General features: G+C 43.1%; 1 protein-coding gene across 14 annotated transcripts in view; it reads right to left on the reverse strand.

Moving 5' to 3' along the window:
• hspg2 (heparan sulfate proteoglycan 2) overlaps positions 1-26549 on the reverse strand; it is a 102985-nt gene extending 76436 nt beyond the window's left edge. For all 14 annotated transcript variants that reach the window (XM_084068108.1, XM_084068111.1, XM_084068110.1 and 11 more), the window contains exon 1: positions 26134-26549. In XM_084068108.1, the coding sequence (XP_083924234.1) occupies positions 26134-26202 (69 nt within the window). In that variant the 5' untranslated portion in view covers positions 26203-26549. The remainder of the gene's footprint in view (positions 1-26133) is intronic.
• Between the last annotated feature and the right edge of the window lie 778 nt (positions 26550-27327).

Here is a 27327-nt window from a genome sequence, read left to right on the forward strand (position 1 = left end):
AGGCTAGACTATATGCTCAATCCACCCATACTGTAGGTGGAACATGTTCTTGGAGCATATATTAGATGAATTTTATGGTATATATTTAACAACTAGGTTTTATGCTCCATCTTCCATGTTTCCTACCGTGATCAGTTGTACAGAAGTGCGAGCACGGCTCCAACTTGTTTCAATATATTTCCATAGCTCCTTACCAGGTGCATGGACTAGAAAGGTTCCTTTACAATATGAGGGAATACCAGCACTGATGGAAATGTCCTTATGGAACTTTAAACCATGCCAACTGAATAAAAGTACCCTAACAACTTAAGCCATGTATAGAGGGTATGCGTATGCTTAAAGTGAATAGCACATCGAGTGGCAAATCGAGTGGCATAGCAACATGCAAAGTGAGTTTAACGTTGTTTAATGCAATCAGATAGGACTTTTATGTTTGGATGCATGCGTTTCAAGGCCATAAAATAGTTTTTTTGCCACTCAGTAGGCATTCCTGCATAACTTCGAGGTTTGATGATGATGTCACACGCATACCCTCTATACAGTATACTTGTACGGCAAATATTCATTTCAGTGAGTACTGGTATCAGGGGTCATCACCATGTCGGCTTATGATGGACATTTTAATCGAAATGTTATTTTTGCCACAGACATACAATATGGGCGGGCAATAATCTTAGAAACACACAGGACCTTGCCCTAAATGTATACTAGTGGACTCCTCCACGTGCCATGGTGTCTATTTTAATGTGCGCCACACTTTAAAACGTATTTCTGCAATCATTTTGTCATGCCTATTCTAAAGAAAACCTGGAGACTGGCAAGCCAGCCACTGTATATTGCTGTATACAACTACAAGCATTAAAAAGCATACATATGCTGTGGTTACATTGACATGTCTTGACATATTTGTCTGTGTATGGACACGTTGATAAAGCCTGGTTGGTATTTCTTCTGCGAACAAACTTAAAACAAGGGCTGTGATCACTGACACACCATATCTCCAATGGTAATCCCTGACCACTCCTCCTCTCCACAGTCACATGATGAGTAGAATGCCACTGTGTCATCTCCCCTGCGCACGCAGCCCGTGGACCCAGCCGCACGCTCACAATGAGGAGACAGAGAGCTTAGCCAGCTGCTCCCCTATCTGATCATCTTGATAAAGTTGACCAGCGTGCTACCAAGGATCCACACGCACTGGCTCAGCTCTGAATGAGGTGCCAGAACAGAGCACCGTCAGGATACATGTATCATCGCTCTTGCACTCTTGGCTCTCTAAGCGTCCATCCACCGCCCGTCCAGAACCCCAATATACCCTGGCAGGACGCCACCTGTGGGCATTTCCAGTCGGCATGGCACGCCAGTTCCCATTTCCAATGAACTCGGTAATGGTGGAGTTTCCCATTTAAACGGCTCCAGCTAATAAATAACTTGATCTCTCCCCCAAATCCTCTCTCCCCTGAATGAACACCCTTGCAACAACAATCCCGGGCCATTTTCACAAGGAAACCGCTGACGGGTCAAATTCTTTTCAGCAAAGCTGACCAACCGACCACTGGTGTGTGATCATCTCCGGCATCCTACTCCTTTAGGGACGGGGTGCACTGTAAAACCCTCAGTATGAATGTAACTCTGAGAGACCCAAATTGACCCTTTACCAGTCAATTCTTCTAGGGGTTTACAGTGTACAAACAGGGCATATTGAACCGTGGCCAACCTGAACACGATGCAACACGTTGTGAGCTTGTAGATTGGCTATTTTTTGTATAAATCAGGCTTCAGGGAGAGTTGTGAAGTGAACTGGATGTGAATTTGCCTTTTCTCGCGGCCACTTGAAGCATGGGTCAAATAGCTGGTGTGACCTTTGCATTTCAGCGTCAAAGTTGAGACACGTCCACAGCGTTAATGCCGTCTAGCCCTCAAGATAAGGGTCTTGACCCGAACCGTCAGTCTTTTTACCACACCCTACCCCACCCGGAGGAGATACTGTCAGTCTCACAGGTTCACCTTGTAGTAGCTTGTGTCTACAAAGTCAAATCTAGAATGATCATTTAACTCTGAGATACGGGTCAAGATAGTGGGTTTACACTCAAGAATTTAATTAACACAGAGGATTTTGCTGTTTGTCATGAAGGGGCAGCCGTAGCTTAGTGTGTAGAGAGGCTGTCTGGTAATTAGGTCACCGGTTCGCCTCCTGGCCCTCTTTTGCATGTTGAAGTGTCCCTGAGCAAGACACTTAACCCCTAATTGCTCCCCCCCGAGCGCTCATTATGACCATCTGAGCAGTTATCAGCTGGGGGAAGCTGAAAACGTAATTTCCCCTGCGGGACTAATACGGAAATGAAATCACACACACACACACACACACACACACACACACACACACACACACACACACACACACACACACACACACACACACACACACACACACACACACACACACACACACACACACACACACACACACACACACACACACACACACAGGGTGTCATTTCAACCCAGTGGAATTCCACTGTTTACTTATGAATTACTCTGTCCACAATGCTTAATGTTTACCGCACAAACGTGTCAAAGGAGTACTTGCTGCAGACAGATATGGGACAACAGAACGGATTCCAACTGACAGGTGACACTACGTGGCACCCCCAAAGAAGCGCCGGAAGTTGGCCCAGCTGTTGTTTACTGTGACCGAGGGAAATCTCTGCATCTCCGCTCTATGAACAATTGATAAGCAGACAGAGGCAGAACAGCCCAGAAAGACTGCCGGGGCTGAACGAAATGAGCCAAGATTTGAACAGAATGATCCTCGCATCAGCTGTCCTATACAGCAGAGGATCTGCTGTCATCTCCACATCCACACACAGATGTTGGCTTCTGAGACACAAAATGAAAAACGCAAAATGCACGTGTTTGTGCGCGCACACACTTATGTCACCCATCCTCTCGTCCAACAAGCCGACTGACGCAGCTGCAGAAGGACAATCTGTGAGAAACAACTTTGACGTGTTAGCAGCTTGTCTGTGAAACTGTGAAGCTCGACCAAGGACGCGCCGCGCGTCATATGTTTCTTAGAAGAATGTTTCTGGCTTATAAATAGCTCTCCTTTAAGGCAGTGTGGTTTTGAAAAGTAAACTTACTAAAAGCTTTCATATTTAGAGCCTCAGTTCACATCATTCACATTTGATTTGTTTCAAATAGAAGGCACTGGAGTGTGTGATGAGCACACACACACACACACACACACACACACACACACACACACACACACACACACACACACACACACACACACACACACACACACACACACACACACACACACACACACACACACACACACACACACACACACACACACAGCGAAAGATGGAAGCTGACATCTATAACTGTACCACTCTTGATTTATTCAAGTACTCAAGTCGTGACATTTCCAGAACACTTCAAGGTGAATTCCCAAACAACTTAACCTTTTTCTCACTCTCTCTCTTTTTCTTTTCAGTTGAATGTCTCAATATCTCTCCCGAGGTAAGGCAGCGTCATGTTCTAAACCGGGGCGTAATGTAAACTCCAGAGAGCATTAAGTGGATGAAAGCTGGATGCACACTCTTCTCCCAGGCAGTAGAGAAGCAGACCACCATGCACCACCAGGCACCAGTAAGGCTGGGCTTACAGAACTCCCTTTTTTTCTGACACCTGCAGCATCTGTTCTGCAGAGTATAAGTGCAGGAGTACCAAGGCATTAAACCACATCTATTAAGAGTGCGACACACCACTAGAAGATGGATGTGTGTGTATGCATAATGAACACACATGTACGGTATTTACTCACACACGCATGCACGTACGCATGCATGCGCGTCTGCACACACACCAGCTCTAATCAACTCTCTAGAAGTGTGATGATATATATTGATAACATTTTACATTACGCTATTTGAAATCAGGCATGTGTTTTAGAAGGCAACTTCTCCATTATTTAACATGAATGGTTCTATTGTGAGGAGGACATGTGAGAATCTGACAGAACACTTCCAAATGCATTTGTCGACAGCTCTCTCCCTCTGCACTGAAAAATCTCTGCTAGCCTACGTACAATTAGACGAAATGTGACGGTTTTGGTGGGCTGCAGGAGATTTTCCAGTGCAGAGCGAGCGAGCTCTTGACTCACAGAATGTAGTGTTGTCAGATTTTTAAATGTCTTTCTCACAATAGAACAATTCACGTTAAATATCAGTTGCTGATTTAGGATGGAATCCGGCGTCCTTCCTTAATTTGAAGGAACAGTTAGAATGACAATGTCTCATTTAAATAGCATGAACTATTACTGTTCATACAAAGATTTGTTACCAAGATGTAACCAATTTTCTGTTATATGGCTAAATATAGATAAATATAGTAGTATGTGACTTCTAGACCTATTGTATTATATGAGATTAACATGTAGCTTAGCAGTATGTTTGTAAAGAGTGACGAAATGGAGGATGCGTGAGGGTAAGCTGACGGGATATATTTTCCTTCCACACCTGCTGTGTGCATACACAGCTACAGGATATAAAGACATCTTGAGAGGTTTGACAACAAGGTTTTCACAACAGGATGACTATGTGTGTGGAAAAGTGAATGAGTTCATAATGTGAGAGACTGAGACAGAGACAGGGGGGTTCCCTGTGTGTTTAACCCGTGATTGAAGTGGCGGGGGACCTAACAAGCTGCCACTTCTGACACTAAACCTCCACCTGGGCCCCTGATGGATGAAGGGCCTGATGAATGAGGGCCCTTCTGCTCTCTGCAGCGCGCCACGGTTTCCACGGGCTTTAATCCAAAGTGATTGGCCAAGGGAGGAAGTGGAGGGAGCTAGGCTCTTCATTCAACACACAAACACCCTTTGACAACTTGCACGGATTGTCTTCCAAAGTGTTCCATCGCTGATATTATGGGCATACGATACGAGACACTTCACGTTTCTCGTGGAGGGAGGGAAAAAAAGGACACGTGGGTTGGATGGGGTTGGTGGTGTGGGTTAAAGTTCAGCTGGAGTCTGTCGGGACAGATGAGAAAAGAAAAAAAACACCACCAAGGGACAGGACTGCATTTTTGAACGCATACGCAGAGCGTCTGCTTAGCCGTCTACCCCCGGGTCCTCCATTCCCCTCTCTCCCACATAAGGATCATGCCATACATTTTACACTAATTCAGTCTCCCACAGACATTCCGCAGTGGACCAGCAATTTCTCGAAGCACATGCTAACTTTCTGGACAAACCAACAGCAGCAGCAGCAGCTGTTTGCCCTCATAACCCATACAGCCACTGGCACTGCAAGGTGGGACCACAGAGTACAGTGCACTACGGCTGAAATCCGCAATGTGCTTCCAATTTAATCTTCTTAACGAGTAACTGAGAGGGCCCTAAGGGGAATTTTTTGTTCCTGACCTTGCAATCCTTTTTTGTGTGTGTGGTTAATGTACCTGAGTACCCGAATGACCGCAAATAAGCGCCAATATGGAAAGTGTTAAAACCAGAGAGATGCCCGAATCATAACTTTGCACTATAATAAGCACGAGCCACATGAAAAGGCATGTCTCCCGTGCTTTGATATGATTCAACCAAGCGTAGAATGAGATATGGGTTAGGTGAAAACAAAAAAATCTATTGTGTTCTTTGATTACGGCTCTCTCATCTGTCTCCCTGTGAGGTATCAGAGGACTGACTCAAAGACTGTTTTCTTTTCTTTGTGCCAGGAAGAGCCTCTAGCCAGTGAGAATCTGCCGCACACCTAGCACTCTCTGCTGTATTTACACCACGCTCATTGTTTAGGAATAGGAAGGCATGTCAAAATAAATGTCAGGCCTGTGTGGACCTGTGTAAGGGATCCAGATACACTGGAAAAGAAAGGAGACATCCACAGAAGTACAATTAATCTGAGGAAGATTACAAGGTGAGAGGAAGAAATGTTAATAGCTGGTGAGCTCTTTTCTCTTTCCCTGCAAAGAGCTAATAAAGGGGCACTGTATCCCGAACTTGTATTTACACACAAACACGCACGCACACACACACACTCACACACAATGAGTCTACATATCCTATAGGGCAGGCATGGCTCAAAAAGCAAATGGGTTTGCCAAATAATACACCACAGTTAATGTTTAATTTAGGCTGTCACAGGTATTTAAGAGATGTATTCTTACTTTAACAACATTTACTTAGAAATAATCACATAACCTAAAACTATTTTTTTGATTGTCATCGGTATGGAAATGAGGTTAAAAACAAAACAAATGGCTGTATAATACCTACAATGCATTGCGTGGACAGCAAGCACAGCAAGCACTCTGACCGATGTGTTGATGTATGGTTATGTGTTGTCGTTATGTGCGTGTATGCATTGCATTACGGTGCATTATGGTTACGTTTAGGTATAAGACATGGTTGTCTTAAACCCCAGCATTCGTATTGCGGGGAAAGCTTTCGCAGGAAAATAGCAAATCGACAAGCTCACAACGCATCGCATTGCTACGTTATGAGCTTGTCGATCGACTATTTTCCGCACAAACTTTCCCCACATTACAATAACATAAAACAGAAAATACACTAGTATAGAGCCCTGAGGGACTCCGGTCAACCATCTAGGGTTTTTAAGTGGTTAAGCACTTGGTTAGAAATGGTTACGTTTAGGCATGGATGTGGTGTAGTTAAGGTTACGGTAAGGATATGGGAGGGCAGTTGTAGTGAGTGGTTATTAACAAATGTGATCGCATGACTTCAAACTCCCGTATTTGGCATCGAGCCACAGCCCCGCTAAAAAGTATGGATAATTTCATGTTATTGTACAGTAAAATGTATAATCATTCAAATACAAATAACAATATTTCAGATGAATAATGCTGTTAAACTCGGGTGATTCTAATACACAACAGAATTTTGTATAACAATAGGATTAGATACAAGGAAGTAGGATTAATGTTTAAGGATGATACACATAACGATATATATAGTTATAAGCAGTTCCTCATTAAAAAAACATGACTCAATATCAACTCAGCAATAACGCAACACAATGATGCAAATACCTTTTTTTACAGCTTTGCTGAGCAAATGCTTCTAAGATTTATTTCACTGGGCAATGGAAACTTGATTTTGCAACTGCCAGTAAATAACTGCAACGTAAGCAAAACAGTAAACGCTAAATGATTGGAAAGTAGCCATTAATCCCCACTCTGCATTTCAGAGGTGCATGTCATCTCCACCCTAGTCTGTTTCAGCCCTGAATTTCACAAAATGCAAACTTTGTGCGAGTCACACGCTAATGTACTTAATCCATTAACACCGGGAACGCATCTGTGTCATTTTGCAAATCTTTTAATGTATATATATATATATATAAGACATTTGTAGATGCGTTCCTGGATTGAATGGGTTAAGGCCAAAGGTTACAGCCAGGCGACACAGTGACCAGACAGGGTACACACAGCCCAACACCGGGCTGTGAAACCAGACACCCCCCCCAGCCTAACACCAACCACACACACCATCTAACAGGGGCTTTTTGCAACCTCAGTGGAGCAGCACAGATTCAACACCCATGATCCTTACTTGATTATCGTTTTGTTGAGTAAATGGTAAAACATTTTCAATGCTGCTATTTACATAGAACCTTTATCCAAAGTGCTTTACAATGTTCATAACATTCACCCACACACACACACACACACTTTCACAAACATATGGTGCTTGACACAAGGCGTTCAGTGTCTTGCTCAAGGACACTTCGACACTAACCCAGGGGGGAGCCAGGGATCGAACCTTGAACCTTCCGATTGTTGTTTTGAAAAGCTACTGGACTCGCTCATCACTGTGGGTGGGTCGACAGAGTGTGACGTCTCTAGGTGTGAGGGCCCAGATGACGTCCTCACAACAGCCCTCCCTTCAATTATCACCCTAGCAGGGGGTTCCATCAGGACCCCACATCCACATGCGGACCACCTACAGTAGTATCACAACTCCCAACTCGTCCAGAGGAGGAGAGCTCAAGACCCCCCCACCTCCAATGAATGAGGGGGTCTGAAAACACCCTATTGTTTACACACACCACAAATGTGGGCGGGCGGGCTCACGCACACGCACACACACACACACACACACACACACACACACACACACACACACACACACACACACACACACACACACACACACACACACACACACACACACACACACACACACACACACACACACGCACACGTTTTGAGTCAAAACAACCCATTAAAAGACACACACTTAGCAGCCCACTCTGTTTCAGCTAGGAATGAGCCTCTTCTGTTAATAAAGCCTGTGGTTTATGGGAGAGACCAATTTATTGAATTGGAGGGTTAGCCCTTAAAGCTGGTGACGCTCTTATTTGGAGGAGTATCCCAATGAATGTCTTACGCTCTAGTGACTTGGAAAAATGGTTCAGAGCTGGGATCTTTGAGAAGTTAAGCTGTAGGATCAACTATTTTGACAATGCAAAAAGAGAGGGAACATTTCAACAATATTAAATGTCTTGTTGGCTGACAAAAAAGAACACCAGTAAATGCACCAAAAAAGTAGCTAACCTTGACTGCATGTCACTTCCCGTCACATATAAACACCATGAGAGAATTTCATGCGGGCTATAAATAGACTAGTGTATGTGTGTGTGTGTGTGTGTGTGTGTGTGTGTGTGTGTGTGTGTGTGTGTGTGTGTGTGTGTGTGTGTGTGTGTGTGTGTGTGTGTGTGTGTGTGTGTGTGTGTGTGTGTGTGTGTGTGTGTGTGTGTGTGTGTGTGTGTGTGTGTGTGTGTGTGTGTGTGTGTGTGTGTGTGTGTGTGTGTGTGTGTGTGTGTGTGTTCCGGTAATGGGACATAGAGAGTGACCTGCCATGAGAAAGAGACTTAAAGGGTTAGCTCCAGTTCCACCAGACGACAGCTGAGTGGAGAGGTGCAAACTGGTGGCAGCTCACAGGGTAAGAGCAGCGCTAGGCTGGTCAGGCCCAGCCTGTTTATTTATAACAGAAAGAGCCCCTTGAATGCAGTGCTGTGTCATTTAAGAAGTCTCCTTTCCTTACCACGGGATACGTCGGAAGGCTCTGAGATCCATGGTGCCATAGCGTATGACGTATGGCAAATGCTTGTCTTGAAACACTGACTTCAATGCAGGAAGGGAAAAAGCTAACTTTAGCAATGGCCATCCATTTATCAACAATATGTGTGGACTTATACCAAGTTCAACATCACTTTAATGATTCAAATTGATTTATTTAATTTTGGAGGCCAGGACTTTAGGACGGAAGTAACAGCAGCTGCCTGGTAGCTCTGATTAAGCTCTGGTTTCCCACACTAGTGGCAGCGAGCCCTGTTACCTTTTCCCTCCTCTCTCTGGTGCTTGTTTTTGCCTCAGGATCAGCTAATCTGACACCACCTGTTGCCTTGGCCACACTTGCATTGTCCCACATGCTCACAGGCCAGAGCCAGCGCAGTCTGTCAACTCATTTCCCCCCCTACATGATTAGGTCATCGTTCCAAAGTGTGAGAAAAAGTAGGCTAAGTGGCGCAAATCTCTGTAAATACTGTACATAGCTTATGGAATGTTTCAGACTTGCAGTGGAAACATTCATGCAACTTTATGTAATATAATTCAAAGTGAAGTAGTGAATCATCTGTGAAGCTGTAATATCACAGGTTGCATGTGCTTTCTGAAAATGTCTTCCAGGCCTTCTGGCCAAAGGCAGAATGCCCTCCATGAGTCCTGGCCCGAGGGAGTCATTTCATGTCCACTTTCCACCAGTTCCCAAGGTCATGCTATTTGGGATTGCAAGCTCATAATTAACTGGGATTTAGCGGGGGTACATGGTGAGGATTTTTGGAACGCTAAGCAGCTCTGACATGTTGAGCATCTGAAGCCATGAGTTTGTGAACAGCCTTTGTTTGGAAACCTGAGATGCTCTTTCTGCTCAGAACATCACAACAAAACCTGCTGCTAGCTGAGCTGCCCTCTTTGTTAAACGCCATCTGCACATCAAAGACTCTTCTATTTCTTTCCCCTCCCCTCAACTTTTTCTACAATGCTCTCTTAACTCTTCCAACACTGAAGAGTGAGGCCTTGAGAACAAACATGGGCACCACTTTGTATTTGTATTTCATTAATGAAAATATAACAGGGATTATAGGAGAAGAAGTGGTGCTGCTTTCCAGATGTTTCTGCACCGCACAGTACAAAAGCTACTTAAGCTAGTGAGGCCTGATGTTGACAAGATCATCAAAGTGAAGGTCTGGAAATTCGGGGGGAAGGAGAGAGGGTATTCAGAGGTTATCCATCTCTTTCAAGAGACCCACACAACCCATCCATCCTCCCCACTGGAAATTACCTGACAGCTGTTTTCGTGAACCTGTGCACCATGGGAAACAGTGGGAGGAGAGAGACACCATGACTGAGGAGGAGAAATCATATCTGGTCTGACTTCACACACATGCAGGCACCCATGTAGGCCCCACACACATACACACACAGAACAGCACAAAATATCCAAGGGCAAGGGGCGACGGTCAACTTTCCTCATAACTGGCAGAGAGTGCCAGAGTGTTACTTTATTTAGACTTTACTGTATACAAACTGCTGGTAGTCTATGCCTGGCAGCCACACACACGCACACGCACACACACACACACACACACACACACACACACACACACACACACACACACACACACACACACACACACACACACACACAGAGAGAGAGAGAAAGCAGTGTTAACTGGGGACACAACAGGGAGGGGAGACCGTGTGGAGGAATTGGTCAGGCAGGTGACTTGCAGAAACCTACGTTGAGCACACTGCACCTCCTCCTCCTGCATCTAGAGGTGCCAGGGAGAACAGAGGTGGAATTCCTCTGGCCGATAAAAATACCTCAGGGGCTGCGTAGCTGCAGGTGTTATTACACCCTCCTTCAGAGGCCCTGTTGCCTGAATGGGTGTGTGTACAACTGGACTGGGCTGGGAGGGTTACAGCGTGGAGACCATTCAACAGTGTCTGCCAGCACTTGGTGGCATTTCAAATGTCCCCAGCTCAGAGAAGTTATAGGTTTATTGTTGCTTTACTCTGTGCAATGTTTTAAATACAATAACATATTAAAAAAATGCAATAACAAAAAAAACATCATACAAAAATCCAAAATGCCATCAAATAATATATTTGAAATGTTAAAAAATGTGTGAGCATTGCTGGCTGAACTACATGTCCCGCTCAACAATGCTCCATTCAACCATGTGCGTTTGAAGCGTAATGTGAAACCAATTTGGCCAACATATTCAAAGATGCTTTTGTCCAAAAAGCTCCAAAACGTGCTACCCCAAAGAGTTTCCAGATCTGCCTTCTTTACAAAGACTCACTACAGTAGACTGCCTGCAAGGCAATGCTCCTCACACCTCCCCCTTTGAGGTTAGCACTGGACCAGAATCCATAAACGCTGAAGAAAGCCATGCTTCAGAAAATGCTCCTGTGGTTTGAAGTGGCAGTGGCAGACACAGCCAACCATTGCTCGGCATAGTGGCACACCCACATCAGTGCAACACACACTAAAATGGATTCTGCATGCCTTTAAAATCAGTTCAGTCTTAAACACAGTGAGATCTACCTCTGAGCCTTTACGGAGCTTATTTGGGTAGAGACAATGCATTACAGATTCAGGCTTGTGTAAATGTCTTAGAGATATGACTTTGATCCAAAATCCACTTTTTAATGACCAAAAATAGTCATGAATGTTATGAAGAAAATCCACCCACACTTTTAGCTAGCAAGCTGTGACCTTAACGCATTAACCTAACAAGGGACTTTCCTCCAGGTTCTCTTCCATGTTTAGCAAAGGAAGTGATTTATTTCCCCCAACTCAAGGATCATGGCAAATCTTAACCACTCGCCAAAAAAGCTAGCGAGTGTTGGGTCTTTAACGTCACTTTAAAGCAGGGAAATGGGAAACATTCCTGAAGCCAATTATTTGGTTTCAGCCTGTGAGAGGGGATCAGGTGCCCACTTCGTCTGCACGAAGTGCCTCATCTCCGATTGGCTCTCACCATCTCCATTCTCTCCATTAACCTATAAGGACCGGGAACGCATCTGTGTCATTTTAGATGTCTTTGGGCTATTCAAAAATAGCAGATATACAAGCTCGCGCTATGAGCTTGTAGATCTGCAACTTTTTTGAAAAAACTTGAAAATGCAAATCTTTGAATATATATACATTGTTTTTAAAGCAAACATTTTTAACTCAAATCTTTGCTTCTGGGGGGTTCCTGGAAAAACATATTTTGAGATGGGAGTCCGCGGCCAAATACATATCATTTTGGGGGGCCCGTGACATGAAAAGGTTTGTTTTCAAAAAACGTAGGATTTAGAAGACATAGAATCGGAACCTCAGGCCTTAATGGGTTAAACCCTTGGATTTAGACTCCCCCTGTCACCCACTGACAAAGGATCAAGGAGCTGGGCACTGGCGAACCATGGGATTATCTCTTCTGGAGGATGGGTCATGGTGGAGAATCCAGGAGGATCCCAGTGTTGTGAAGGATGGGTTTGACCAGGTGCAGAGCTCCTTTGCTGTGGTCAGAATATGCCGATGTTATACATGTATACCTTGTTTTACACTAATGGCCAACAATAGGTCTGGCTCATGTTTCCTCCCATTTCGTTTCCTCCCTTTTTTATTATTGTGTGGCCTGTGCGGTGTGCACTAACAATTCCACGCCTTTGCAAGCTAATAAATTGGACCGAAAGATTTCCAGTGTATGTAAGGACCCAAAGAGACAATCCTTCTCCTTCTTACTGAGGTGTTTTTTTATGAGAAACATAACTTGGCTAAAAGCGGTGTAAACTTTTAACAAGTCTTGGCAGCTGTTGTTTAAACAGTAGAAAATTTGCGCAAGGAGTATATCACACTGTTGTAATCCATCCAGTTTTAGCAACAAGTAGGAAAAGCCCAGCCAAGCTTTGAGTGAGGGTAAGTGCAGACTCTGGATAAGCAAACCGAGAGTGCAGGATAAAGATATGGCTGTGAATGAGGATGGGGGAAAAGCTGTTGGATGGGAGATAAAAAAGGAGCCCAGTCGCTCTTGTCCAAGGTCAACAAGGGACCGTGAAATGAGATGTCAGTGCATCATTCACTATTTCATTTGGCTGCCATCCAGATCTTAAACGGCATAAGTAAACCATGTTAATACATGCAAATACGAAGAGAGTATATCCGCACACAGGCTTTTTTTTTTTTTTGAGCCCCTAAGTGATTTCATGGTACAATGTTTTGACCTGAAAGGTCTTAGTCAGGTACCTCCAAATACATCCAAATAAATAATCAGAATCAAAACTAACTTTGTATCATGACAGGTTGCATTTCCATCCATTACTCAGGTAATGCCTTATTCTTTTCCCCCCCAACTTATCAGATCTTATCTTAAGTTGTTCTTTAATGGAGGGCTCTTTCCCCAAAAAAGGCAAAGTATTACAGCAGTGCTCATGGTTCGACATTAAGGTAGCATGCCGTATTTGTTTTCTAACTGCAATATCATATTGTCCAATTACAAAGACTAAAGACTCTTACTGTCTAGACCGTTTCCCTGAGGGGATCAGTCTACCTGACAGACTGAAAGGTAGTGATGTGGGTACACCTGTGATGAGTCATACTTTGATTACCGTGCCTAACCAGTCTGGAACAAAAATAGCTTCATAAAACACGTACACGGGACTCACATGCAACTCTAATACACCCAATTCCTTGCAAAAAAGACCTTTATGTTGTTGCTGTCGGTTGGAAATCTTGTACGTCCAACAGCAGAACCTTTCATGAATTAGAAAAATGAAACTGTGTTCCAATGGATCCAATGTAGTTATTATTTAATCACAAGCTCGTGTTGATACGTTTCATTGGTTAAATATGTATAAAACTAACCACTTTCAACCTGGCGTCTCTATTTTGAGCATATCATTATAGGTGATTTTTCTTTCTAAAATAGCAAAAATATTTTTTGCTACTTTTGTACTTTGTATGACACTCACACTGTCATACAAAGAAGTATAAAATAGTGCATTGATTTATGGAAGAAAAAAAATACTATTATGGAGATTTTCGACAAAGACAGTTTCGACAGAGACAGAGACAATGTGCAATGCACAATGAGAGACTTGAATGTCTCACAGGAGACATTCAAGTGTTCTGTTTCCCAGTAGGTGAAACAGAGCATAATAGTAATGCTAATGTTTGGACAGTAAGTGAGATAAGAGAGCCTTTCTATTATCCTGACAACAATCCCATTGTCCTGCGTGAACTCAAGAGGAAGGAATTCCCCCAGACTGGACCACGCCTGCAGGATCTACAGTCAAGACAAGCCAGATAAAATCCCAGAGCTAAATTAAACATTTCCCCCCACTTACTTTACTCTTCCTCTTCTTTATGACAGGCCCAAAAATAAACCGCACCTTCTTAAAGAGTGGAACAATAAGAAAATGCAAACACAGCACTCAGTAATATAAACAATCTGGATCACTTATAAACAAGTTTGAACACACAGGATATCTTAATACTATGACTTCATCAGTAATTCACATCCTGGTGGCGGGGAAAGGAGCTTGAACATGCACAACGAGAGGTATGCTGTAAGCCTGGCATTATACCTGTTAAACACTATACTGACAGAAACGGAGGGTCCTAAGAAATACTCCACTCTGGTTGTGTCTGAACTAATGAGCAAAAACCCCACCGTCCAGTAATTGGAACCACCAACCTTTACTGAGGCCGGTCGTTAGACACATGCACCACATGAGCCCTACTGGCACTTTAAGTAATTAGATATATTTCATTGACTGGTGAGTCCCACAGGAGTCTGTACTAGACCCCCTCCTTTTTTGCCTCTACACCAAATCTCTTTGTCGAATATTGCTGATCTACAAGCTCACAAAGCATTGCAAGTTGCAACACAACACATAAACTAGCAGATCTGCAATTTCTTTCAACAAGAACCGTTATCCCATGAAGTCTATCCTTGCACATGTTTCAGTGTTTGTCTCACAACATTAAAATGCAATGTTAGAAGATATATTGTTCTGTCCATAACCCTTCTGTTCTGTCTTCAATTATGACTGTTAAACGTTAAATCTATAAATTCTAAGTTTTACCTCTTTCTACCCTGATCTGCTTTAAATGGAGGGCTTATGAATAATTTACACCAAGTCACTTATAATAATATCATGAATAGTTCCTATATGTACACTCAGGAGGATGCAATTGGCCAGCTACACAGCAGGCCTTAAGGCCATGATCAGGCAACCATAAACAAAGTCTGAGAACATCCACCTCTCAGTGGTTGACAGACAAATTTCACCTGTCCTCATAATTCAAAGACCGACCCTAATTTGAAGGTGCTCCCGCACCTACAAAGACATCTGTTTGCCAGAGGTTTTATGCAACGATACAAGGCAGCAGGAGGGCTAACCTGCCCATTCATTGGAAGCAGATGTGAGGGATTCATTTCCTTCTATAATAAGAGGTAATTACAGGCTCTGTGTGTCCTTGTGAAAATGCACTGAACTCTAGTGGTTAATCAGACAGTCGGCCAGGTAAGAGAGAAGGCAGTGAAACTAACTGCACTCTGCTCCACATGTGACTCATCACCACTGCTAGCAGACAAGCCAGCACAAGCCAGTTCATGACCTTTCAAGGGAAAAAGGGAAGAAAGAAGATAATTTGAGCCTCAGCTTTCACCAGCCAGCTTACGTCACTGCTTCAGATCTTGCATTCCATTCTCTACATAAAGCTGTGCCATCTCAGCCTGTAATGACACCGTAATAACACAAGCTTTTGTTCAGTTAATCTAATAGCACCTCTGAGGGGGAGGTTGCATTGTATTTCCCCAACACAATCATGTGAGTAAATATTCACTCCTTCACACAGATCCAACTTTTCCAGGCCAGGAGGATGGATGGGGCCAGGAGCAATAGTGCTGACTGGCTCTCAGAGACATTGCACCCATGGTTGAATCGACTGTGAAAATAAATGCTGCCTGGCTGTCTGTGGCCTGCTTTTTTGTTGTTGAAAAAATAGCCATGAACAAACATCTCTGTTCTGATTCTTCTACTACCTCTCCTAAATTTGGTTTTCCATTCATTCTCCCTGCAGCATGGAACCCCTGGTGAAACAAACAAAGTTAGATATGTTGTGCCCACAAGCGCAGACCTTGTGTCTGTGCCAGGGAATCTTGACTGCAGTCTCGTCTTTGTGCCAAATCTAGGCCCCTGTGTAGCCCTGTCTCCACCCTTTGTGCCAGGACAGCGTGATAATAGTGCCCCAGCAGGGGAAACTTGTGGAGAGGACAGGGTCCCTTCATCCTGGCATCGATGAAACAGCCTCCTCCTGGCGCTTGCAGTCTACATAAATCACACAGGCTCTCAGTTCAGGGGAAGAACCATTTAATTACCCCTTTTAAAGCAATAATTGCCTCACTCGGCAAGAGGTGATGCTTGAGTGGATATGAACTGAGTGCCTTCATAAAGTCACAGATAAAGTAAGTCGAAAGATCAACAAGAGTGGTCAAGATCCTCAGCACAGATGAGCACATCCAATAGATTGTACCACGCATGATTAAGGCTTTGAAAAGAGTGCCAATGTGGTTAAATGAAGATCAAGAAAATAATTCAGAAAATTTCTCATAAATGGATGCCAATCACCACCATAATCTTTCCTGTCGGTGAACAAACTACATCTGCAAATGATCAACAGCTGGTTTGCCCATAGGTCAGTCCTCACTATAATGTGATGTGGAGAGGCCATTCTCAGTGGTCACTGGCTAATTACTGTGAACTGTGTTTGTCTCAATTGACTGAAACGTTTTCAATTAAATCTCAACTGATCAAACAATCCTTCATTTATTTGTGATACATTGATCATGTATTTCATCTCTATTCTAATGGTCTCCGTTTTGAAGGAAGGTAGTGATTTGTTTTTCCAGAAGATGAATACATGGTAGCTGTAATTGTACTCTAGTCTAAGTCTATATAAAGTGACTGAGTGCCTTCCTGTTCTCCCTGATGAACAGATGAAAGGCACTAATCGGAACTAGATAAGCCAGCCCTAAAACAGATTGTATTTGTATAACAGCTGAGTCCCAGGAATCAACAGATGGTTTGGGTGCAGAGAAAATTATATACAGCCGCTTTAGTCAGAAACCACAGAAATTCCCTTTGCCTAACCGACAGTGTTACAAGGCCAACATCCAGCTTCAACCAAGCCTGCCAGGTATTGGGTAGACTATTCTAGAACATTGTCAAACCTCTGGACACATGATGGATGCTAATCTACCTAAATCAGTGAGTTGGTCAGGGCGTATAGGGCGTGAAGCGTTAGTGTCAATATTTTCATTGGATTGACTCAACTCAAGTTGGGAAACTTTTCTATCTGAAATCCTTCTTTCTGTGTCTGTATGGCAAAGATACGGAAACCATTTCCCAATGGGAGTAATGAGATTGTAGTAACCAGTATGGTGCACTAAGTTTTTTGATCGAGATTTTGATCTGGTGAAGCACTCAGCCACACACAGGCTTCACATTCCATTCTTATCAACGGATAGATTTTCCCTTCCAAACATTCTCACAACATCTATAAATCTGCTTCAGCATCTCCCTGTTTCACAACAAACCACACACTTAAGACCTGCTCCCCCAGAAATCATGATACTTGTTTGGTTAGTGTCTTTTTAAAGCTTACCCTTGAATATTGTCCTCTGCACGTCTCCAAAGCATTAACATAGTGGTATACAACTATGAACTGTGAAGGTGCACAGCTGATTCCTCATCTTAATTAGGAGTAAACTATGAGAAAGTAGACATTTTGGCAAATTGTGATGCTAGCGGAAGGGCTATGGGGTCACCAAAATCAGTATCAGGATTATGAAGGTGCACACAACAAAGTTCATGACAATCCAGCTAGTAGTTTTTGAGATATGTTGTTCTGGACCAATGTGTAGGATGCGCAGGCGTACGGAGAGACCAACACACACTTAAAATCCGCTGCTAACAGGGCTAAAAGAGTCACTTGAAAAACATTTTCCATGCTTATAGCCAAACCTGTGTTCTATGTGTCTCTGCAATTTGATACAACTTAAATTCCATGTTCATTAAAAATAGAGTATGTGAATCAGTGTGTTTCCATGATGAGATAGTTTGGCTTGCGACATGGAATCTACATCTTCAAAGGCAACAAACCTGGATGGAAAATATTACCAAGCAAACAGGTCCTCTCAGCTGAAACAGAACTTCAAATATCACAGCCTTACTGTGAGAGGAATAATAACAACGGGTTGTGGAATTGGCAAGGCTCTTTGCCATAAAGTCCAAGAGAATTTATGAATTTCGAGTTCCAACACATTATTTGCCAAGTAAGAAATTGTATGAGAGCTTCTGTGCAGTTTTGACACCAAAATCTCTGAACAGATGGCAGCCACTCCAAATGAATTATATTTCTCTCTGGAAGACATAAAAACAAAATGAATGAAATAAATGGCCCAGCATGTTTACTCTACATGTGGGGTTTACTAAAGGTGCAGGGGAGGTGTATAAAAGTGTTATTGGTAAGACAGGAATGCCTCGAAGGAAGATAGACAAGATTGAAGATTCAGGGATTTTCAAATCCAAACATACTTCAGAGAGAGCGTAAGCGCAGGAGTGAAGGGGACACAAGTTGGGGTGGGGAACGGCGGAAACACAACAAATATGGCGGGTTATAACTGTTGGTATGTATGGGACAGGACATGCTCTGAATCGCACACAGGAAAGCCTGAACAAACTTTGCTCCGGGGGAAGTGTGCTCCCCTTGTCCTGCAGATAATTCCAGGTTTCATTTCCCCAACAGGATGACAATTCAGCAAAGGCCAGAAAGTCTCGGACCATCACAAATCACTGCACCAAAACAATGGGCTCCTGCCAACCTCTGAACCACAACCCCCTTTTGGTTGGCGCTCTAAAGCAGTGGTTTTCAAACATTTTCTTGCCAAGGACCCCCAAATTGATATGTATTTGGCCGTGGACCCCCATCTGAAAAGATGTTATGCCGGGGCCCCCATAAGAGAAGCATAGTGTTGTTAAATACATTCGAAATGATTAAAAAAAATGCAAGATTTTTCAAATGTTTTGAAAATAGCAGATCTACGGGCATGAGTCGAATCGTGAGGCATTGTGACCTGCTAGATTGGCTAAGAGCCTAAGTATAAAGCATTGAAGTGATTACGGTAAGCTGTGCCACATTTTGCTGAGGACCCCTGGAGGTCCCCGGACCCTACTTTGAGAATCACGTCTCTAAAGATATCTTGTGATGAAACAATGAATCACTTGGCCAGATTTCCTCTTCAGGATATGGTGAAGTGCTGCACGTTGACAGAGGCGATCATGCAGGGCAGGAAATGAACAAAGATGATAAGATACAATACCTGTTAACAACAACTCAGGTAGCTACAGTGTATCCACAAAACAGCTAACAGTGCTAGAGTAAAGTGAAAAGGGGTGGGGTGCAGATGATAGAGGACAGAAAAGAGGCGTGTGTATGTATGTGTGTGTGTGTGTGTGTGTGTGTGTGTGTGTGTGTGTGTGTGTGTGTGTGTGTGTGTGTGTGTGTGTGTGTGTGTGTGTGTGTGTGTGTGTGTGTGTGTGTGTGTGTGTGTGTGTGTGTGTGTGTGCGTGCGTGCTAAGTGCATGCTTGTGCATGGGCATGCGTGCGTAGTGCACGCGCAGCAAAGAGAACGCGTTGTTATGTCTGACGGTACAGCTGCTGACATGCTAACACAGAACAGAGCGGTGTTGCTCTCACAGGAGTTTTATCTCCTGCCTCTCCAGAGGGCCTCTTCAGTGCAGCATGAGAAAGGGGCAGAGGAGGGGCTCATGTGCTGACATGAGAGCTGAGCACTTCTCTAAGCAGGTCAACTCAGAGACAAACTGAGACATATTTTGGCAGTGGCTTCAAAAGGTACCTGTTTGCCAACCTTTTGCCTTGGCACGGTTACTGTACCGTTACTGTACACTCACTGTACCGATATCCTGTGTCGACCGGGTGAGGTCACGAGGTGAGGCGCCAGCTACTGACAATTTTGCGGGCTATTTCTGGCATCATGTGCCACACAAATTAGGTTTTGAGATATATTATCCAGAAATGGTTGGGGGGGAGGGCGGGGGGGGGGATGGTCACAGGACGATGATACATAATCGATACTGACTGTTTGTCATGGGCAGCCCAAGAGGACGTACATTGGTAAAGGACCACCTGCTGCTACATGCCCATTTTAGGAACAAAAGAAGACAGGAAACAAGTTAATAAGATGTGATTAGAGTTTTGTTCTTCTTCATATCTTTTCCACTGAGGAATTATACACTAAAGACCAAGATGCTCCAAGAACATCAAGGGTAGGCTATATAGCCTGATATGGAAAACTGAACAAACAAAACAAAAATAAAGCAACGATTACTATCAGAACAGAGATTTTAACTTTGTTTTATCCAAACAATTTCACTTACACTACCTTTAATAAGGTATAACTCACACATTTACATACAATATTTTCAAGTGTGCTGCCAAAGTTAGGCAGGTAGAGGCTTGCCTAACATTAAAAAGAAGCACACAGCAAAATCTGGTCTATTCTTTTACCTGTAAAAGTGTCATATCTGAGTTAAGCGAACACCCCAGATTTGACTGTGTAGAGGCCTCTACTCACTACTACTGTGGTCAGTGGGGATAGTAATCGTCAGTCCAGATAAGACACAGTAAGGGGTATTTGTTATGGGATAGTAGCAGGGTCAAACTCTGTGTTAAAGCCTCAGAGGAAAAACGAACGTGCATTTGCAAAATCCATTATTTCTGTCACGTCCAAAAAAGCCTTGTTGAAGTGAGGGCAGCAACCCCTGTTAAGAAGAGCTGCAGAGGGTGGGAAAACCCATAGTACAAGACAATGCATGAGCTCTTCTGAGCAATAAGTAGAACACCCAAGGTCCTTCACATCAATGCCACTAGAACAGACACTGGGAGTATTCAATAAGGCACATATGTCAATAAAGTGCAATACAGTTAAGATAGCATTTCAATGAATCTCAAATATGTAATAGCAGACCATCTTTATAAGTCAGAGAACAAGCTTTGAACCGGAATAGAAAAAGTTTCACACCCATCAGCTTGCTGAAGGCTGGACAAATTCAATCTCTGTGCTAGTCTGCTGCAGTCTGCTATTGTTTTCATCAGTCCCACCAAATCAAATTCAGAATGTACACTGGGCACTGCAGTGAATAAAGGCCTTAGATGTTATTTTCAGCTTAAATTCTTTTAAAGGAAAGATAAGGAAATGTATGGGAAAAGGGCTTGCTCTGAGTCTTATCTTTAGGTCTTCAGTAATGCCATTAAGTTAACGTGTGGCTATGTCTGCCCAGACTCTTACAGTAAAAGACTGGTGCTGAGGGGAGGGTCTGACTAGTGGATACTTGGTTGCAGGACAGAGGGCATTGTCCTCAAGACAATCTGTGACCTCTCCATGAACTCAAGACTTGGTTTATGACACCTCTAGCTCCATAAAACAGTAAAGAGAGGGACTATATGGGCCTAGGCGTGCCCTACTCAAGCAGTGTATGCGAAATTGTGAATAATGTGTAGTTTGTATGATTATTGCCTCTTATGACTTAATTTGATCCATGAAATCTTATGAGTAAAAGTAAGAATGTGTATAATGTACAACTTTGCCCGTAGGAAGATTTAACTTCCTTCCTTAAATAGTACATGCCTTCTATGATATATACATAGCTGTATACAGCACATTCTATTGATCTGAAGCTAATTCCCCCGCGAGTTCCGAATATTCAATTGCTGCTAAGGTTTTCGTTTTGCTGCTAACACTGATGAGGTACAGATGTATACTGTATATCTTTCAATTTCTGTAAGTGATGCTAAAGTACATCCCCCACTGCTGACAGGTTATTTAGTGCTATAGTTCCTTTGTTCCTTGTGTGTGTGTGTGTGTGTGTGTTACATCACATAGACAGATCCGAATAGAAGTATGCATATAGCCAACCTCCACCTTTCATTACCATAAGGAGCCACTGTCTAGTACCAGGCCTTTTTCTGATCTCCAAACATCCATACTTGGAAGTGTGAAATCAGCATGAAATTACTCAAATTAAAGGAACAGAATAATTACATCCAAAAAGAATAATAAGAAAATAAATAACATTATCCAGATATGATTTTGCATTTCAATGTAGAACTGTAACATAAAGTAAGAACATTTTAAAGTAACACAGTACAGATAAGAGTTTAAGCTTTGAAACCACCGTAGGTTTAAGCTTTGGTCAAGTATCATAGGAACAGCTGAGTGGTTGCTCAAAATAATGCCGCCAAGAGATGTGGTTTCAAGGAAAGGGAATACACTATAGAGGAAGTGGAAGTGAAAATAGCTGGTCTCTAGTCGCAGTAGGCAGCACCAGGAATATGTGTGCTCATGTTAGCACATGTATGGTACCTCTGCAGTACCAGCTGAGCTGCAGCTGTGTTTGGAGTCTGCCCTCAGTCGGACATGGAAGCGACGCACATGAAAGAAGAGCGATCCCACAACCACAGAAGACACTATATTGTGAGGAAACATCTGAGGGAAGGGGGATGTTTGCAAAGATAAGCACGGTAAAAGCAAACCCTTTGAGCGGGGGATGTAGTACAGGATAACCCATCTAAAATGGCCACAGTCGCTTTTTATCTGAAAACCGACACAGGCTTTTCAGGCTGCTAAAATCGTAATCATATAAATTCAAAATGTGCATTAAAGTGAGCAATATCAGTCCCTTTGATGCATTTACATGAAAGCATGGTCTTTTGAAGAGTGCAAACTTTAAATCAATTCTTGCCCCGTCATTTCTGAGCTCGGGTGATGTTCAGACTCACGTGAGAACAGCAGAGTTGCCCGCTTGCATAAGAAAAGAGTCATGAATTGAAAGTGATGGGTTTTAGGAAATGGGGTGGTAGGGGGGCTTTAAGGTCTAACCTTGGCTGTGAATAAATCATGAGGAGGCCCTGCTGAACTGTGAAGCAGAGTCGGGTTCAGAGTCCTCACCTCTATGACCTATACACAGGCAGGCTCCAGTCACACCTCACTGCAGAGTCAATAACAAATGCCAATGTGCCTGCTGTCCAGCCAGCGCTCCATATGTACCAGTGAGCCAGAAGAAGAGTGAGTCACTTCAGAAGAGCAGTGTCCCACCAGCCTGTCTGTCTGTCTCTTGGGGCTATAACTCAACAATGCTATGTTTACTGAGCCCAGTCTTCTACAATTATCCCCATGGGGCTTGGGGGGCGGGGGTGCCTTCTTCAAACTGCGGAATGGAGCTGGTGTTTGCACTGCTGTGCTCCAGAGCATCCTCATTGACTCTGAATTGGAATTAAACACCAGGTAGCCAGGCCTCAAATGCAATCCACTGCATACTGACTTCCCTTCAGTGCACAAGCCTGGCCACTGCCCCAGACCAAATTACAAGATCAAAATGTTATTGCATAATGTGTGCTTGTAGCAGTGGAGAAAGGGGTGGGTTACACATTAGATGACAATGGCACACACACGGCCTACAGCCATAGGAATTAGGAATCCAGGGCACCCGCCCCCCATCTCCAGTCCACCCCAATGAAGTAAGGGACACTTCTGGCAGTCTATACTGGGAGAGATCTTTGATCCAAAATGGTCTGCAGTTGTGCCGCTCACACTCCTGATGTCATTCACCGGAAAATAAAGTGACCTCATGTTCTGTTCACATGATCAAGAGGGCCTCAAGCAAAGAGCAACACAATCTGTCCTACAAACCCAAAATTCTTTTTTTTTAGCTGCTTTCATAATTTCTTAAAAATAGAAGAAAGTTCTCAACGTGTGTTGTGAGGTTGTAGATGAACTATTTGGTCAAATCTTTGAAAATGTTCAATTCACCTATAACTACATGCCTATAATAGGGACACCAGTTTAAGAGTGGTTAAACAGCACAGTGCTCTCACTAGATTATTAAGTACTACTGATGGTTCATGGCAGGATGTGTGTAATTAATCGTGATTATTGACTGATTGTTTTGAGTTGATGCGAGTGACCTTGACATTCCTTTCAGCTGGTTGAATGGAGGTCTGTATTAACACCAGCACACATGCTTAATTGAATCAAAGAGACAGAGTCAGGCTGGCCTCAACCTGCCAAAGTTCAAACTCATAATGCAAGAAACAGATGCTCCTGGTTCATCCAGATAATTCAATTATCCTGCCATCGCTATACCTGATAATAACACTGTGGTAAAATAGCAGACCATCTTTAGCTTGGACATTGATAGCACTCACAACAGCTTTTGGTCATTTTTGTTATCCCCGCAAGGCCGGAACGACCAGGGGTAGGGATTATGTTTTCGCTCCCGTTCCCCAGTTAATCTCTGGACCGACCGGCATGAAACTTTGCATGCACACTCCCAGTAGGCAGAGGAAGACCCTCCACCCCAGATTTTTCAAATCGGCCTCAAAAGCAATTGCACTTAAACCCATACGGCCTGTCACACATGCTAGACGGCTGCACAGCCCTGAGTATGCAACCCCGCCTGGTGGAGATCTGCACTCAGAGGAGCGCACCTTTTCTATTTGAGAATCTATGTTGCAAACAAGGCATAACTTTGGGGAGGTTATGTATCTCATCTCACTGGATGGGAGATATGCTGGCAGCTGCTTGATAGCACATAGCTATATAATGTTGAACGCATATACACAAAAATTGTGTTTAATCTGTCATCCATGACATGTTTTGCACTGTCCATCTGCTTTCGGTGAGCAGTCCTTATAGTCTGTGTGCTGTGAAATTGTGTAGGTTGTCCATATGTCTCTCTGGACCAATATCACCAAGACTACTATGCATTCAAAGGACCTTTGAGATAAAAGTGATTCTGATTAATAAAAGACCCTTGATTTCTTCTGGAGGCCAACACTGTATGATGTAAACCTTGAATCCTATGTCATGACTCCATCTCAGACAGGTGAAAGGGTTTAGCCTATGTCTGCTCTCTGCTGGTCCCCTTAACAAGTCCCCAGGACTTGTTTGTGTTATCCTTGGCTTTTAGCCTAAATGTCCTACTGTACCTTTGTGCTGTTTTTTTCTGACTAATAAAGCATTCAATCAATCTATCAAAAAACAACATTCTACCCTTTGAAAGTATTTCCCTGTGATCAGATCAAAACAGAAGGGTCAAATATATATCAACCACACCAACTCTTTATGTTGGAGGCCAGAGAGGTGCAAGACCAGACACGATCCATCATCCCAGTGGTAGATGTTCTCAAAGCAATCTTCTATTATCCCATAAGATATCACATACACTACAGCAATATAAAGAGAACCCATTTCATGCTAAAGGCTTATTCATTTTGCCACTGAATGCCAAACCATACAAATTCACAGTGTTAATTGAATCAAATCAGAAACAGTAGCCATACAGTAATAGGCCTACATTTCACCAGTACTACTGGACAATTTCCCAACAGGAGTAGATTTTGAATATAGAACCGCATGGCACTGAACACCTGATCTACATTTTTGTTTATATTAAAACAAATGTTTACTTTCAACTTTTTTTTCCTTTTTTTTTTTTTTCAAGTATAGGCATTCTCTTGATAGCTTAATTTGTGTTGGATAAGGTGAGGTGACGTAAGGTGTAAGTTTGAGAAAGTTAAAGGCAAACTTCAGTGCGACTATGAATAGCTTGTTTCTATGGACAGAATTAGATCACCTTGACGCCACTCGAGATCCTAGACCAGTTCGTCAGATCACTTTAAAAAGCATCTTTATAGTAGCCTATAGTCTGGTGTTACTGTGTGGTTTGGAATCTGCTCTTCAGCCCACTTGCAACTCAGCGTGCTCCACTACCAGACCGCACTATTTACTGAACAGAAATAGTAACATCATCACTTGTGCTTTGACTTTAATAGGACAGGCTCTGATTTCTAAGCTCTTATAATAAAACGAATAGATGGAACAAAAAACCCTTTGCCAAACGCACTTTCAAAAAAGTTTAAAAATAATAACAATTTATATTACTTACTGTTACCAGTTGGCATGCGAGTAGCAAACTGAGAATAAGTCCAGAGATCGAACGGATCCGAGAGCCCATTTTCCACCAACCCAGCACAGGCTGCAACTGCTGGGGAAAGGAAAATCAAGGTCCTTCGCTCCTGGCCACTGGGGTAGTGTGTTGTGTTGTATGTAATCTATGCACCTTCTTAGATGTTCTTTTCTATAAGAGAAACAAACTGCTCCTGTGCGTCCCACATCCGGTGGGACTTCATCAACAATATAGCGATCCTCTTAGCGTTTTGTTCTGGGTGAAAATCTAAGCAAAACGCGATGTTTAAAATGCGCCTATTGAGTCGCTCCACTTTCTCTTGCGCTCCAAAACTTCGACTTGCATGTAATGCCAGGGCAAGTCAGTGAGAGGTCCGACGTTGGGATACACTGCGCTCTGCCCCGAGTAAAAGGCGGAATGGAATTCAGGGAGTGCTGAATAGAAAGACAGTTAATCCCAAAGCGACGTACGAGACGCCACCTAGACCTAGTCTTTAGTTTGCATGATCATACTCCAATTTGGGGCTGAATAATCCAATATAGCTCTCCGAGTCGGATATAATAGCCTATGTATACACTGTAAAATCCTACACCTATCATCCTACCAAATGTTATATGAACTCCAAGGGTGTAGGCAAAAATGTAACCAAAAGTAGTTCTGAGGTTGACTGTAACCAAGTGTAAAAATGTAACTGAGTTAAATAGATAAATTACCACATAAAAGTATCAGAGCTTGGACATGTTTAAGAATAAATGAGGAACATATTAATAATAGTTATAAGAATGTGCTGTCTTGAGTATGACCTGGACATGAGCCTACCTGCCCCCAAGACTTTTCATAATGCTCAGAGGAGACTTAAATTACACCTGAGCCTGAGGTGCTACACATTTTAACTTTTTTATTTTACCCTTGTATCTTTGTAACCCCCCCCCCCCCACACTCCCCCCCAGGCCCCAGTAAATAAAGGACCATGAGCTTGGAATAAACACCCATGGCCGTTAAAAGATTAAGATATTTTTATTTTTGGCAGGTATTACAAGCCTACTATTATAGCAGACTGACAATTTTCTGTATTTCCCTGAGCTTTATTGCCCTCTGTCGGTCATAGATGGTGCATCGCACCTTACGATATAATTGCCTATTGTATTTATTGTATTATTTAAGCAATGGACA

The sequence above is a fragment of the Gymnoscopelus microlampas genome (genome assembly GCF_963454915.1).
Source record: "Gymnoscopelus microlampas genome assembly, chromosome: 10".
Taxonomy (NCBI): domain Eukaryota; kingdom Metazoa; phylum Chordata; class Actinopteri; order Myctophiformes; family Myctophidae; genus Gymnoscopelus; species Gymnoscopelus microlampas.